This window comes from Pistacia vera, unplaced genomic scaffold (genome assembly GCF_008641045.1).
Source record: "Pistacia vera cultivar Batoury unplaced genomic scaffold, PisVer_v2 Contig1106, whole genome shotgun sequence".
Lineage (NCBI taxonomy): Eukaryota > Viridiplantae > Streptophyta > Magnoliopsida > Sapindales > Anacardiaceae > Pistacia > Pistacia vera.
Window position 1 is genome coordinate 204,198 of NW_022195145.1, and position 14,779 is coordinate 218,976.

Sequence of the window (14,779 nt, forward strand, 5' to 3'; positions counted from 1 at the left end):
ATGGGCCACCAAACTATTGATGCTTGATTTTAACGCTAATGACTCGCACGTGCAAAGTGCTAAGAGAGTCTTAAAAATTATACGTGATGGATTCATGAGATGTGAATATGGTGCTGAGATTATATATGCATACAGAAATATAAATAATAGATAGATAAGAGGGATTTTTATAGTAGTTCGGATGCTTAAAGCGAATCATACATCCATTGCTATTTTATTATTCCCTGACTATTTCCATGATATTGCCTGTAAGACATACAAAGATGGAGAAATACTTTGTTTATAGAGAAAAATAAGCTCTCATGTGCCTAACTCTCATATGTCCAGCCTCCTTTTTTACGAAGAGAGGTGCCCATTTATACACCTTTGAGGTTAATGTAATGAGTGTTTTTGCAAGTTGCCTTGACACATTAAGAGCTTTCATATATTCTTATCTTATCTGAAAATGAGATAGAGTTAATATAAAATATATTTGAGGCGGTATGGGCTTGATAGATAGTATACTTTGTCTTTTAGGCACTTATTAAGCTGACATCAATGTGACTTTTTAGGCACAACAAATTTAATCAAGTGAAGAACCAATAAATAAGAATTTTATGAAGCTGAATTGCTCCAACACAAATACAGCAACAATTTAATCGCAAAGTGAAGCATTATACATATACGCTAATGCGTAAATATCACACCTCTGCATTAAAGTTAGTTGGACTGGATCTTCTTTCTTCGAAATGTTAATATTTGATATAAGATAAGAATTACTGTCACAAGCTCACAGCTCTCCATTGAAACAGGCATTAATATTTAAAAGAGTAAACCATGTTCCCGCCCAAGGTTTTAGTGAATCTACAAGTTCCCACCCCTAGTTTCATAAATTTCAGATTCCCGCCCTTAAATTAACAATTTTTTTTTTAATATACCGGTGATAGAGTAAAGTGGTCATTTGTGTTGAATTAAATTTGAAATATAAATAAAAATTTCAAAATAATCCTCCACATCTCAAATTTCTCTCATAAGCACTCTCTCTCAACTCACCACCATTGTCGTCGCTGTTGCCAGTTGTATTTTGTGGATCCCTATCGGATTTCTCACCCAAATCAACAAAATTCATCACCCTCAACCAAACAATAAGACTTCCTCATAGAACCAAACAATCAATCAACAAATCAAAAGAAAAAACCCAGAAAAAAAAAAATCAGATGAAATAAATTGTCGTTGTGTAGCCGACGAACGGCGAGATACCGTGATCGAGGATGATGAGAGTTCTGGAGAGGGGATGCCGGTGAGTCAAGGGGTGGTGGTGGGAGGGTTTAAGGCTGCCGAAATCAAATGAAATTCGGCTTGGGACAATCAATTGTTATGCGAAAGAAAACTGGCAGTGGCCAACGAACGGTGGGTGAGTTCGCAGGGGAACAGTGTGAGGTTTTGGTGGTGGATGGACAACGGTGTTGTGGGTGGTGTTGGGGAAGGTTGCAGGCTCCAAAAAATGGCCACATCGGCTTGCAAAGGAAGTCGCGCATGGCATGGAAATGGTTGCAGGAATGGCCAAAATCCGGTCAAATGGACAGTTGGCTTGAGGCTTGTGAGGATGGGCTAAGGGTGGTGATTCCAGTTGTTTCCGGTGAGAATACTGGTTGGAATCTGCTTTAAACTATGCCAAGGGTGTTATTAAAATAAATTTGAAAATAATATGGGTTATTTTCTAATTCTACTAATGTGGGGGTTAAAAGTAATTTATTAATTTATTAGTCAAGCGTAGTTTGGTAATAGCATTCACTATACTGTATCAGAACCCAAAACTCACTAAAAGTGCTGATTTAAGAATGAAAATCTGGAATTTATGAAACCAATGGTGAGAACTTGTAGATTCGCGAAACCTTATGTGGGAACATGTCGTTTACTCTATTTAAAAAGTGATATTAATAGCAAAATCTCATAATTTCCAATCAATTCATTCAATATTTCCTTTTTTCGAGGACAAATTCTCACATTTAAATTATGTCTTAGATGTACTAATACCCCACCCCATTCGCTCAGAAATCTTGGTTCAAATTCTCCGATACTGGGTAAAAGATGCCTCTTCTTTACATTTATTAAGGTTCTTTCTGCACGAGTATTTTAATTTGAATTGGAATAGTCTTAGTAATTCAAAGAAATCTATTTCCATTTTTTCAAAAAGTAATTCAAGATTATTTTTGTTCTTATATAATTCTCATGTATGTGAATATGAATCCATCTTCTTTTTTCTCCGTAACCAATCTTCTCATTTACGACCAGCATCTTTTGGAGTCCTTCTTGAGCGTTGAATCACTAAGGCTGACTTTCGTCCCTGCTTGACGGGTGAGTCTTGCAAATCAAGCTCCCTTATGCCTTTGCACTCGAGGGCCAATCTCTGTCCGACCTGAGGAAACTTTTGCACGCCTCTGTTACCTTTTGAACAGTGTCACGGGCTGAGCCTTAACCCAAAAGGCGTGTCTATCGTCGTAAGATTGAATGGAAGAGAATGTGAAGGATCTCACATTTTCAAGAACCCCGTTCCTGTCTAATGTAGGATTTTTGGAGTGGAGCATACTGGCTACCTCTCTTTTGGGCGTCGGGTTGAGGATACGTTGGTTTGATACCACTTGTAACAGGGGTTCCGAACCAAGCTCGATGTGGGATTTTTGGAGTGAAGCACCATGCCTACCTCTCCCTCGGCGCTCAGGCGCGTCACTTTATAGCCTTCTTAAAATTTGCAAAAGTAAAAGATACAAATGACTTTTTGTGCAAAATTTTCGTTCTTGTTTTAATGGGCATGATAATAGCAGAGAATGACGTGCTGACGTCGCCTTGCTATAGATGTAACGTGTTTTAATTTCTTTGGTGTATTGGAATGAAATTTCTGGCTGCCACATCTTTCTAAATCTTCACATTGGTTTCGTCATCCATGATATATTTTATAGGTTCATGAACCGACAACACACTATTAATTCACATTCACAGCTTTCACTTTTAGAAAAATTCTGAATCCTTGTGTCGTTGATTGGATCTTCCAATGGGCTCATTCATATATATATGCTTCATAGTGGCAAAATCTGACTTGATAATGGAAATATATACATGATTGAATACAGACAAAGTTTATATTTGGCCCTTCAGTTTCTGCGAAGACTATTACAAAGATTAGCTACAGCCAGCTGGCTATACAGCAGTGATTTTAAATTTTAATGGTGACAAAATTTAACACTCAAAATCATCTGCCCTATCTCAAATATAGACATATATAAGAATTGGAAAAGGGTCCTTAAAATTTTTGTTTTGCCCAATAATACTGAAATTAATAAGAAATTGAGGAGCATGTGACGTGCTAACTTTATCAAATAGGTTAGGTGGGTTGTCATACAGGACAGAGACCTCCATGTGATGCAATTGCAAACTGCATTTTCTTTTTCTTTTTTATACACAAGTGAACAAAAAATTTATCGGAATTTAACTGGAAACAGATATACGCATTGCGAGAGTCAAAATAGACAAAAAGTCCAAGAATAAGAAGAAGAAAAAAAACTTCCTCCTCTATCTTTCATTGTTAGAATATGAAAATTAAAACAAAGTTAATTTGATTAACTAACATGCGTAGCACATACATATATGTAAAACTTATTTTTCTGTTAATAAAAATTGATCAGAGTTCAATCTGATCAACAAAAAAGGAAAACAAAAAAATTATATTCCCATTTCTGAACTCAAAAGAATAATAAACATTTTATGTAACATATCTAGAACTGGATTAGCATAACCTACAAAAAGAAATTGAAGGGGGTAAAAAAAGAAGCCTCTAATAAGAGTTAGAGCCACAAGGCCTTAGCTTCTTTGAGCACAGGAATTAATTCTCCACTAATATGAGTAGCCATGATCCTATCCAATCCCCCAAACAATTTCCCTCCAATAAACACAGCCGGAAACTGAACCTTTTGATCAATTCCATTGCCTTTATTGATCAAACCCAGTTCAGCTAAAACACCAACATCATCTTCTTCATCAACTTCATAAACAGCAGGATTAACACCGAGACCCAAAAGCAAACGCTTCACAACATGGCTCATGCAGCAGCCGCGTCTAGCGAACACAATTACAGCATTTTCCGAAACCATCTTGCCCATGTGATAATTGTTCGATCCTTTGATGAGTTTTGTAGCCAGTGCGGCGGGATCGTTTTGGTGGGTAAGAAGAGAAGACGATAAGTTTAAGGTTGTGTTGGTAGTGTTGTAAAGCGGCTGCCATGACTTGAAAGGAATGGCCTGTTGCATGGTGGCAATTTGGAAAGAGAGAGAGAAACACAAAGAAAGAGGTTTGTGTTTGTGTTTGTGTGAATGTTATGGTTGTGGAAGTGGGGAAATATAAAAGGGGGTGAGAAGGAAGGTGACTTGAAATTTGAAAGGGTCAGGCGTCAACGGCAGTTAGGCGTTTAGTTTACGCGTTTGGATTGGTTAGGGGTGACGTTTAAGTGGTGTCATTCCTATTGGAGTCTCCACGTGTGTGATTATGCAACAAGCTCACTTGTAAGAAATCAACAACAATATCACATTAAACATTTTTAAATTAAGTTAACCCCATTATAATCCTTAACGTAAGGAGTCAATTTCACCGATTAATATTTTTATAACCGGTGGGAACTTTCTAAGTTGTTTACCCCATTAAGGTGTTGTGACATTTATCAGAAAAAAAAAAAATTAATAGCGATAACAACAACCATGTGTTGGGTAAGGTTAGTAGTTAAAATGATATTATCTATAACTATTCCACCATATGATATGACTTTTCCCATTACTTAATTAACATTATGCTAACTTCAATCTCACATCCTTTTTGGCCCAACTCTTCCCCAACAATGGAAGACAAAAAAATGCCGCTCTGGGACGGTCCTCTCCTCAGCAAACCCGCTGTTCAAATCGGTGCAATGCATCATCATATTCAAGGGTGTGTAGATAACGTCAACCTCCACGTGGCACCAATAATTAATTCCTTCAAGTTGAGAACGAACATGTCGCTATCCACCACGTCAGCTGGTGGCAAGGTTATGGCGTCATATGTTGCCCAACCCTAACCCTAACCCTAGTCCACCTCGTTTTTCTTTCCCGGTCCACCGTTTCAATAAATACATTTAACTAACACCATTTACAAGTCTATAAATTAAAATTAATTATTCTTTTTAAAGGTTTAACATGATTTTTATACCATAATTGATATAAATTATTAGTTAGAGAACATGATTAAAAATAACTTGATCAGCTTGGTAGAATGATTCAGTGGATCTAAATAAAAAAAGTGGGCAACACGTCAATACACATGACCTATGGGACTGATAAATGAATAGTTTGAAAATATAGAGAATAGGTAATGTAAGTGTAAGAAAGAAGATGAACAAGTCCAAGCTGATGACCTCAATTCTTTATATAATTCATTTTTCATACGTCATATCCACCATCAATTGTTAAAATCCATAACTCACTAATGTCAAGATGCCTGGTCCCTTTTCTCTATATTTTTTTTTTGTGCCCAGTTTCATTCCACCGCGCATTCATGAGTTCTCGAGTTTCATCTTTACATACACTAATAAAGATGGTTATTAGAACTCTTATCTACGTAAATTATCTCGAACATCCTAATAAATAAATAAAAAATTGAAATTTCAAATTCATATTCATATTTTACAAATTATTTCTGGATATCAGATTTTAAATTGTTTATTTAATACAAACATATTTATTTAAATTTGATCATGAATGATTTAATAAGAGAATTGAGAAAATATTAATAACTACCATGCATGGGAAGTAAATAAAACGTCTTTTAAAGTTTTTGGTTGAGATAAACAAAGTTTAAAGGGATATAATATTATGTAGTAAATAAATAGGTAAAAAATAATGTTGGGGAAGGCGATAAAACCATAAAGTCAAAGAAAGCTACTAATATTAGTATATACACAAGGTACCGACAATATTTGAGACGTGGAATGAAAAACTGAGCCTTCAGAAACTTCATACAGGTTTCAACAATATCTCACAATAATTTACCATGGAAACAAGTAGGCAAAATCTGTTGAATTCGTGAGTCAAATATTATAATTCAGGCAGTCATATATGCTTTGGTTGTGACTTGCAAGTTACCATTGAAGTGATAGTTTGGTTTAGGGTGGAGCCAGCTTGCAGTTGCTGAAAAAGTCTATGAATATTTCAATTGTTAAGAGTTATGTTGGTATAAAATACGACTATTTCATTCAAACACCAAGAATTTTGCTTTGCTTTCCGCAAAGCAACTACGTGGTTAGTGTATAAAGTAAAATTTTCGACATTGAGATGGACCCGAATAGTACTTTGATAACTACATTATTCAAATGAATTTGAATCCTCGAAATCCTTGCTTCTAGTTCTACTTCTAGAAGCCAAATGAAGCTTTTATAAGAAACTTTGATGGTCAATCAAATGCCGCTTAGTTTGAAACTTGGCTACCAACCTATGTTTTCACACGGAATGCCAATTGATTTTTAACATTTATTTATTTCAAAACATAAAAAATAGAAATCAATTGTCTAAGAATAAATGCGTTGATCGGTTGTTTAAACTTTAAATAACATTTCTCTATTCAGAGATTACGAGAGCACATACACATTTACAGACTAAAAATTTGAATGGTTTTTGCTCCAGTGTTCACCCAAACTAATCAACAACCAACCAAGTTCCTGCAAAACTATCAAGGCAACAAACAGAATGACAAAATATGTTGTGCAATTACATATCCAACATCTTTTACTTCTCAATGTAACAGTTCAAACAACTTTTCTCCATTAGCGGTTGTTCTTGAGCCAAATAAACTCTGATGCAAAACCATCCTTTAAATAACAAATAACCATTTTTACCTTTTGCACTGCTCAGTTATTGAGGATAGTATATTCCGACAATTGAACAATTATGAAAAAGCAAAACTAAAGGCTAAAGAGTAAGTACTGGTAACGCCTATTTCTTTGCACTCTCCAACTTCATGTCCTGAAGGTTCAGCAAAAGATCATCTGAATTCAAGAAGACCTTGTTGTTTGAATTCGATATCGTATGAGCAATTTCTCTTGCAGCTTCAATCTTTCTTAATGTGATAAATGCTGGATTACTTGCAATGGCTTGACCAATGAGTTGAGCACTAGTGGCTTCTCCCTGGCAACCAATGAAAAAGGTTTATCGATCATAGATGCAACCAAGAAAAAAAAAATTTCTTAAAAAATTATAAGTTATGACAAAAAAAGTTTAAACAAATACTTATGGAAAAAATTAAAAAATGAAGCAAAAATAGACAAGAACAAACCTGTTGAATATTTTCTAGTTCACTATTAAAAAAAAAAAAATTGAAAACTATCATCTAGGTCTATTTAATCTTCTAAAAAACTGTTTCAGGGGTGAATACTACTAGTAATTGCCCTAACATCTAAAATGGTGAACAAATTTGAAATTGGGAGTTCCACTGTCTCACCTGCGCTCTTATGATAGCACTCCTCTTGTCCTGCTCAGCTTTTTCCACAATAAATTTAGCTCTCTCAGCTTCCTGTGCAGCCACCTGTTTAGCCTCAATTGCAGCAGTAAATTCCTTCCCAAAAGTAAGGCTGGTAATGGAGACATCATCCAGTGCAATATTAAAATTTGCGGCCCTCTCTGTCAAAATCTTCCGAATTTCCCTACTAACAGCCTAAAAAAGATATTATATTCAATCATTTATTGAACACACAGAAAACCTGAACATGTACTGCCAACAAAAAGTATAAAAGAATAGGCTTGGCTGCTCACCTCTCGCTGAGTGATGAGCTGGCTGGCATTGTACTGTGCAACCACAGCTTTCAAAGTTTCATGAATAATGGATGGAAGGACCCTCTCATTATAATTCTCACCAAGAGTTCGATAAACTGTAGGCAACTGGTCTGCCACAGGACGGGTGAGTACTCGAAGCCCAATCTTCACCTGCACAGCATTATTTAGGTAAAAATTTAAATAAATGATAAAAGTAACACAGAGAAATAGCAAAGCTATAACAATAAGATGACCTAATAAGAAGGAATCCCACTCCCTATAGCAGAAATAACAATCATCACCCAAACACAGAAATAAATATTGATCATGATCAATTATTGCAGCCCATGTCAAGAAAAAATCTATCCATAGGCAATAACTGGTCCAATTATAAATCTACCAATAGGTGCAGCACAGCTCATATATATAATTGCAAGAGGGAGGAAGAAATAGAATTTTGGTATTGTGCAGTATTTAAAGACCTAATTACATTAGGGCTTAATGCCAAGTTCTAACTAATAGGGAGGGTTACCATATATCAAGAAGATTTTTAGTACTTACAAGGCAAATAATACCACCAAAACATACTAGCTGCTAGCAGCAAATCCAAAAGATGAAATGATTACTGTAGAACTAAGTATAAAATGCTTCAGGATAAAAGCTTTAATGTAACTCTTTTAAGTGCATTAGAAGGGGCAGAGGAATAAGAAAGCTACCTCCAAACAAGAGGCCTCCAATAAGTAATATCCCAAAATAGAGTGATATGAGTAAAGTCTAAGCAATCCCTACTCCATTTAATCATTCTTACAATAGCGTTCCATGATCATTTTGTCATTGTCAAAATTGTTTAGAATAAAAATATTTATGATAGAAAACTTCACAGTACTTATAACATACAAGCATGTTCCACGAGGGTATTATCAAGAATAGAATAAAAGAACAACAATTTTAGATGAGTTTCATTATTATGTGCAGGACAGCTTCACGTACATCTTCTACACATATCTTATCAACTGAGAATATCTTATCAGCCAAAGAACAGAATGAAGCAACTTCCAAGAAGTAAAGCATTTACCATCTGAAGATCACGGCTACCAGAAGTACTCTCCACTAGATGAGGTCGTGCACGGACATCATATATGACAGGCCTCTCAAACCATGGAATCATAAAATGTGTCCCCTCAGGATAAACCTGCTTGCACAACAAGTACACTATAATTGCATATTTTACAATGCAGAAATTACAGGGAAAGAATTTGGTTAAAATAATTTGTTCATTCTTAAGGGGGCTGAGATCAGGTATGCAAAAATTTCTAAACACTATACAATGATAAAACAAAAGAAAACATGGATGTGCTCTAAATAAAGAAAAAGTATAACAAATTAGTAGGTATTGCTGACCTTGTCTTTGACACCAACTAAGCGGTTGAACATAATGGCTCGATGCCCTCCCTCAACATTGTAGAGACTGTTTGCAGCAGCATACAAGCCAAGCCCACCAATAACTCCCACCTTAATTAAGGCAGATATTGCACCACCACCTGGGACCTTGGGGACTTTGACATTGTTGAAATTCATCTTCCTAAAGGTTAAAGCAAAGAATGTTAAATTTGTACATGGTAATATATATTGCAAAAGAACTCAAACTGTAAAGTAAAAGTAATCAACCATGTCTCCATTATCAAATATCAAGCAAATAATGCCCAAGCATATCATATGTATATACAATCCAAGCCAAATGTAGGAGAGTGGAGAGACAACTTAAAAATAGGGAGCTGAAGAAAGTCAGAAAAGGATCATCATGGATCAGCATGCATGTTTATGAATTGAAGACAAGACTTATGATAGAGGAAAAATGCCATCGGAAAAAATGCACCTTAAAGAAACTCCTAGCTTAAAAAGACAAAAAAAAAAAAAAAAAAACAACATACATAAACAATATGCCACAAGCAAAGAATCTATGTAAGTCTAGGAACTAAAGGAATTTCAAAAGACCATTAAGCAGGAACCCTACACAAAGCGAAATGAGCAAGTAGAGTTGCAAATTGTAGCCACTCAACAAGGATCCACAACTGACATACATTTAAGTATATTAGAAATTGCCACTTCTATATCACCAAACAGATTTCAAAAAAATTAACTTTTAACATTTAGGTTCAAAACTAACAAGTACTTAAAAAATATTTAAGGAGTCTGTCAAAATGTTTCAACTATTCATACATATGTAGACACACTCAAATTTACTCCAAAGAAATACTTACAGACAGATATTCAATTTCCGACATTTTATATAAAAAATAAGAATTATTCAAAAAATAACTAGAAAAATGCCAACAGTTATCAAGACCTAAAACTTGTATAGTATAAATCAACTAATCCCTAATCACACACCAAACAGTCAATTCAACTAAACATCCGTAACTTCATTTCCAGTGGATTAACCGCCAGAAAATTAGAAAATAAGACTCTCATTCGGTTGCTGAAAAAACTTGGAGGAAAAGAAAGAGTGTATAGATCCTACTAATTGATCAAAAGGACAAAAAAAAAAAAATCCACTGCAAAATTAAAATCAAGTTAAAGCAAAATTTATACCCAAATTGTTAACGTCTTCACTCACTGAAAATTTTCTAAGCTACCAAACAGAAATGAACATGATCGAGAAGATCAAACAATGAGAAAACTTATATACACATGTACAAACATTATGTGAAGACAAAAAGGGTAGAGTTGAGTTACCTTAGAGATTGAGAGGTTTAGGGTTTATGGAATTTGTGAGCAAAGGCGGAAGGGTTTAAAATGATAGAGAGACAGGACGGTTAAGGGCTTTAGGGTTAGATTTTTGAAGGGACGAAGTTGGTGGGTATTTAATGGGCTCCAAAGGCCCAGTCATTTTAGTTGAATGACGTGCCTACCAAGATTTGATAAACTTAAGAGAAAAAAATTAAAAATAAAAACAAATTAGAAAAAATACACAATAACGTTCAATATTTAACGTAACATCTAATTGGATTTTTAAATTGTTGGGTTAAACAATAAATTTGAAAAGTTTGTGAGGTGAAAAAAAATTTGATTAAGTTTTGAGGAAATTTAATTAAGCTTGAAAAATGGGGGGTAATATTTGTATCATTTATTTTCGGTAGAAGGGTAATATTGTCTTTTTGAAGTTTAGCAGATCTTCATTAACATACACTGACGGAATGGGGGCTAAGGTCTCATTTTCGAAACTTACCTGAAATCTGTGGGGTTTAAAGAAATTTCCCGAAAGAAATTAATGAAAATGTGAGTTTGTTTTACTTTTTAGAATAGCATTCTATAATATAATACTATTTAATGGAATAAGATAAGATTATTAAAATGTGTATTGAAAAATATTTTCTGAAAATATTTAGATTTTTTTTAACTCCTTACATTTGTTAATTTAATTAAACACCTTTACAATAAAAATTTATAAATTAATAAAAACACCTCCACCCACCCAACTATTGCCAGCATTCGGACTCTACCACGGTCGAACGGTGGTTGGAAGTCGTTGGAATGATGCACAACCGACTGGATTTGACCGATCATGTGTTGATAGTGATCTGACCTTTTCCGACCAGATCTACGACCAAATATTTGGTCGTTGACGACGACCAAATGACTGTCACAAATCTGGCCATGACGGTCAAATCTATCGTCAACGGTTAGATCTTTGATCGTAGATCCAATCAGAAATTGATAAATCGGCATACGACCAGTCAGATATAACCGGTCGTGTGTAATTACGGTGCTGGTGCCCAATAGCGGTGGCGACGATGGCTACTGGCGGATGATAGTGGCTTGGGTAAGTGAGGGTGTTTTCGGTAATTTATAAACTTTTATTGAGAAAAATTATTACTAAATATTTTGACTTGAATAAAATATGATTGAATTTTGAATTTAAATAACAAAGTAAATTATTTCATTGGATTGATTGGATTGCATAGCCAACAAGAACACAACGCAGCCCTTTGGGAATTGGCGCGTGCTCTCTCTCCCTCTTAATTGCCAGTATATAAATTCAAAGAGTTTAAAGCTTAAAGCGCTCTCCGACTCTGTCCGTCTTCAATTAAAAGCCGCTCGAGATTCAGAGCCACCATGTCTTAACTGGCAAAACTAAAATTTCATTTCAAAATCGTTAGAAACATCGTCGATCATACGCTCTCACCAACTTTTAGGTATTTCATATTCAAAAATTTATGTTTCATATTTCGATATTAATTCATCCGAAATTTCGTTGAATTTTTTTTTTTTTTTTTTTTTTTTGTGATTTCAATTATAACAGATTTCAATCGTAAATTTTGGTATGTTGAATTGGATTCTCTTTCATTCTAATTCATCGGAAATGAAATCTGTTTTATCCTACAGATTTTTTTTTTTTTTCGATTTTTAATCATAAAAAATTTCAATCGTAATTTGTATTGGTTGAATTCCGAGTTGTCTGTTATTTTCTAGGTTAATTATACCTAATTTTCGAAGTTTGAATTATTTTGATTAATTTTCACGGTTGGAGAGGTTTGTGAAGTTGAATGAGTTTTGAAATTTAGGCGGGAGAGTGGAGTTGAATGCATAAACTGATGGAGTCGCTTTACAACAATAAGAGTTCAAAAATTGTAAAACTGAACAGTCAAAACGGTGGCGTATCGCCATTGATGATGAAATTTTTAGGCTCCAACTCAGCTTCCAGTTGCAGCTCCGGTTCACGTTCGCGTTCTTCAGTGGATCCATTCTCTCCTCTTTGCGGTAACAGTAACAGTAACAGTCCTCTGTCAGGAGTTTTTGATGAAGATGATGTGTTGGTGATGGATGGCATTACGGTAAATTCACCATCTTCTGGAAGTAACAGTGCTGATTTCTACAAGACGGAGTTATGCAGGTCTTGGGAAGATCTTGGGAAGTGTCGCTTTGGTATTAAGTGTCAGGTAATGTACAAATTTGAAAATATCCTCAATGAAATAATTTTAATCATTTTGGTAATTTATCAATGGAATTGTTTCATTATTGGTAGTTTGCTCATGGAAAATATGAGCTCCGTCCAACTCGTTTCTCCAGTATCAAGAATAAATCTGAGGTAAAGCGGTGATGAAATTTCTGAATTCTGATACTTGATGTTATCCAATCCATGGTGGAATGATTTTGTTTCTTTCTGTTTTTGGGTAGGCACAGATTTGCAAGGCATACATTACAGGATCATGCGTGTACGGCGCCAAGTGTCGTTTCGTTCATCCGGTCATCAAGACTCGGATTGCAGCTACCATGGTGCCTGAAAAGACCACCACCACCAAGACCTCCATAAATCCCATTACTTTGAAGCTTGGAGAAGGCAGTCAGAATCCTAGCTCAAGCACCACCAAAGAGAACTGGTCGCCCCTTGACGATGGCATTGAGGTTGCATCGTTGCCTTCCCGTTCGGATAATCTGTCGAGGGAAAAGATTGATGCATATATTGATAGTGTTCTATATTGTCCTTCTGCTAGGAAGAGGTTGGCAGTGTTCGCTGATATTTGCCCTGACTAAACACTCCCATATTGTGCCAGAATGATACGAAGTTTGATTTTGGTTTGGTTTATTCTGATGAAGAGAGTTGCTATTAAACTTGAAAATGGAAACAATGTGTATTTGAACTTGGATTTCCAGTCTTGACTTTTCAGAATAATAATTCTTGCAATTAGGAGTGAACTTGAACGAATTGCCTCTGTTTGTCAGTGGAAGGATTTATGAATTGTAAAATTAGTATGACTGTTGCCCATGATTTGCTTGAATGTGGTAGCTGTAGGTACTCGGCCACCTAGTATTGTCCTAATATAGGCAGATTTCATTCTTTTAGCTAATTGTGGAAGAAATTGCAAATTGATAAAATTTGGTGAGCGAATTATCTCCCAAGGAAAACCGTTTTCATCTCCTATCAATTTTTTTTTTCAATTCCCCTTTTAGGGCTTCGACTCTCATATGAAGTTCTTGATTCAACTTCATCTAAATATATTTAAAATAATAATAATAATAATAATAATAATAACAGATCCTTTTTGCTAGTACAATTTCACCAATGCAGAATTTAAGAAACTTGGTGACAATAGAGTCAAAGTACTTTCTGAAAAGGTTAAAAACTAGGAGCACTGAGATCTTTTATATGATATGCTGAATAAACTGTTGCGGCAAAAGCTTGAGGAATTTAATGTATCTTAGTAATTTTTTTCCTCTTTATTTATGATTAATGTAGGATTTATGTTGTACTATTGAGAAATGCGATTGACATTTAATCAAAGAGAAAATAGCGAATAAAACTTAATTCAAGAGAAATTTTGGTGTAGCATGGGGTAACAAGGGAGTTTATTTAAGCCAAAGCACTTAAAGTCTGTTTGGCCGAACTTATGAAAATTAGTTTATAAGCAGTTAGTACTTATAAGATAATTTAAGCTCATAAGCATTTGAAATTTAAACGGTTACGTGTTTGATTAAAATAATTAAGTGACTGATAAGTAGTTGATGTGTTTGGTAAAATGTAGCTTATAAATACATTTTATTATTAAAATGACTAAAAATAGTACTATATTATTTTATCAAATAATAAATTATAGTAACTCATTTTTTTACTATAATATTATCGAAATATATTTCGATTATATTACAATTTAATTTAATTTTAGAATTAAATAAACAAATACTTTATAGACAAATATTTTATTAAAAATTTATATGAATCATTATAGATTCTTTATACAAAATAAACTAATGAACAAATATAATGAATTAAATAAGAGTAATGTGGTAATATACTTGGTTAAAGTAGTTAATAAGTAAAGTCTTTATAAACCAAAAAAAAAAAAAAAAGTTGGTTCGCCTAACTTATTTTTTTGCCTTATAAACCCTGCTTATAAGCCCAAAAAAAGTTATAAACAAACATGTTAGCTTAATTTTATAGATTCTATGAATTAAACCCATTTGAGAGATTCAAA

The 14,779-nt window shown here is 34.4% G+C and overlaps 3 protein-coding genes across 4 annotated transcripts; 1 reads left to right on the plus strand and 2 right to left on the minus strand.

Moving 5' to 3' along the window:
* Positions 1 to 3,686: 3,686 nt before the first annotated feature.
* LOC116140200 (glutaredoxin-C9-like) lies at positions 3,687 to 4,353 on the minus strand. 2 transcript variants are annotated; one of them, XM_031425837.1, is made up of 2 exons: positions 4,211 to 4,353; positions 3,687 to 4,171 (listed from the first exon to the last, which is right to left on the minus strand). In XM_031425837.1, the coding sequence occupies exons 1-2, from the start codon at positions 4,281 to 4,283 to the stop codon at positions 3,822 to 3,824; spliced, it is 423 nt and encodes a 140-aa protein (XP_031281697.1). In that variant the 5' UTR covers positions 4,284 to 4,353; the 3' UTR covers positions 3,687 to 3,821. The 2 variants fall into 2 exon arrangements, with proteins under 2 accessions (XP_031281697.1, XP_031281689.1); XM_031425829.1 differs by having other exon boundaries at positions 3,687 to 4,353.
* A 2,401-nt stretch (positions 4,354 to 6,754) lies between these two features.
* Positions 6,755 to 10,642, minus strand: LOC116140191 (prohibitin-1, mitochondrial). Its single transcript, XM_031425823.1, has 6 exons — positions 10,542 to 10,642; positions 9,207 to 9,387; positions 8,881 to 8,997; positions 7,806 to 7,976; positions 7,495 to 7,707; positions 6,755 to 7,181 (listed from the first exon to the last, which is right to left on the minus strand). Exons 2-6 carry the CDS (start codon positions 9,381 to 9,383, stop codon positions 6,990 to 6,992), a joined length of 870 nt encoding a protein of 289 aa, XP_031281683.1. The 5' UTR covers positions 9,384 to 9,387; positions 10,542 to 10,642; the 3' UTR covers positions 6,755 to 6,989.
* Positions 10,643 to 12,400: 1,758 nt separating this feature from the next.
* LOC116140171 (zinc finger protein zfs1-like) lies at positions 12,401 to 13,340 on the plus strand. The gene is made up of 3 exons (XM_031425807.1): positions 12,401 to 12,745; positions 12,832 to 12,894; positions 12,984 to 13,340. Exons 1-3 carry the CDS (start codon positions 12,401 to 12,403, stop codon positions 13,338 to 13,340), a joined length of 765 nt encoding a protein of 254 aa, XP_031281667.1.
* Positions 13,341 to 14,779: the final 1,439 nt, after the last annotated feature.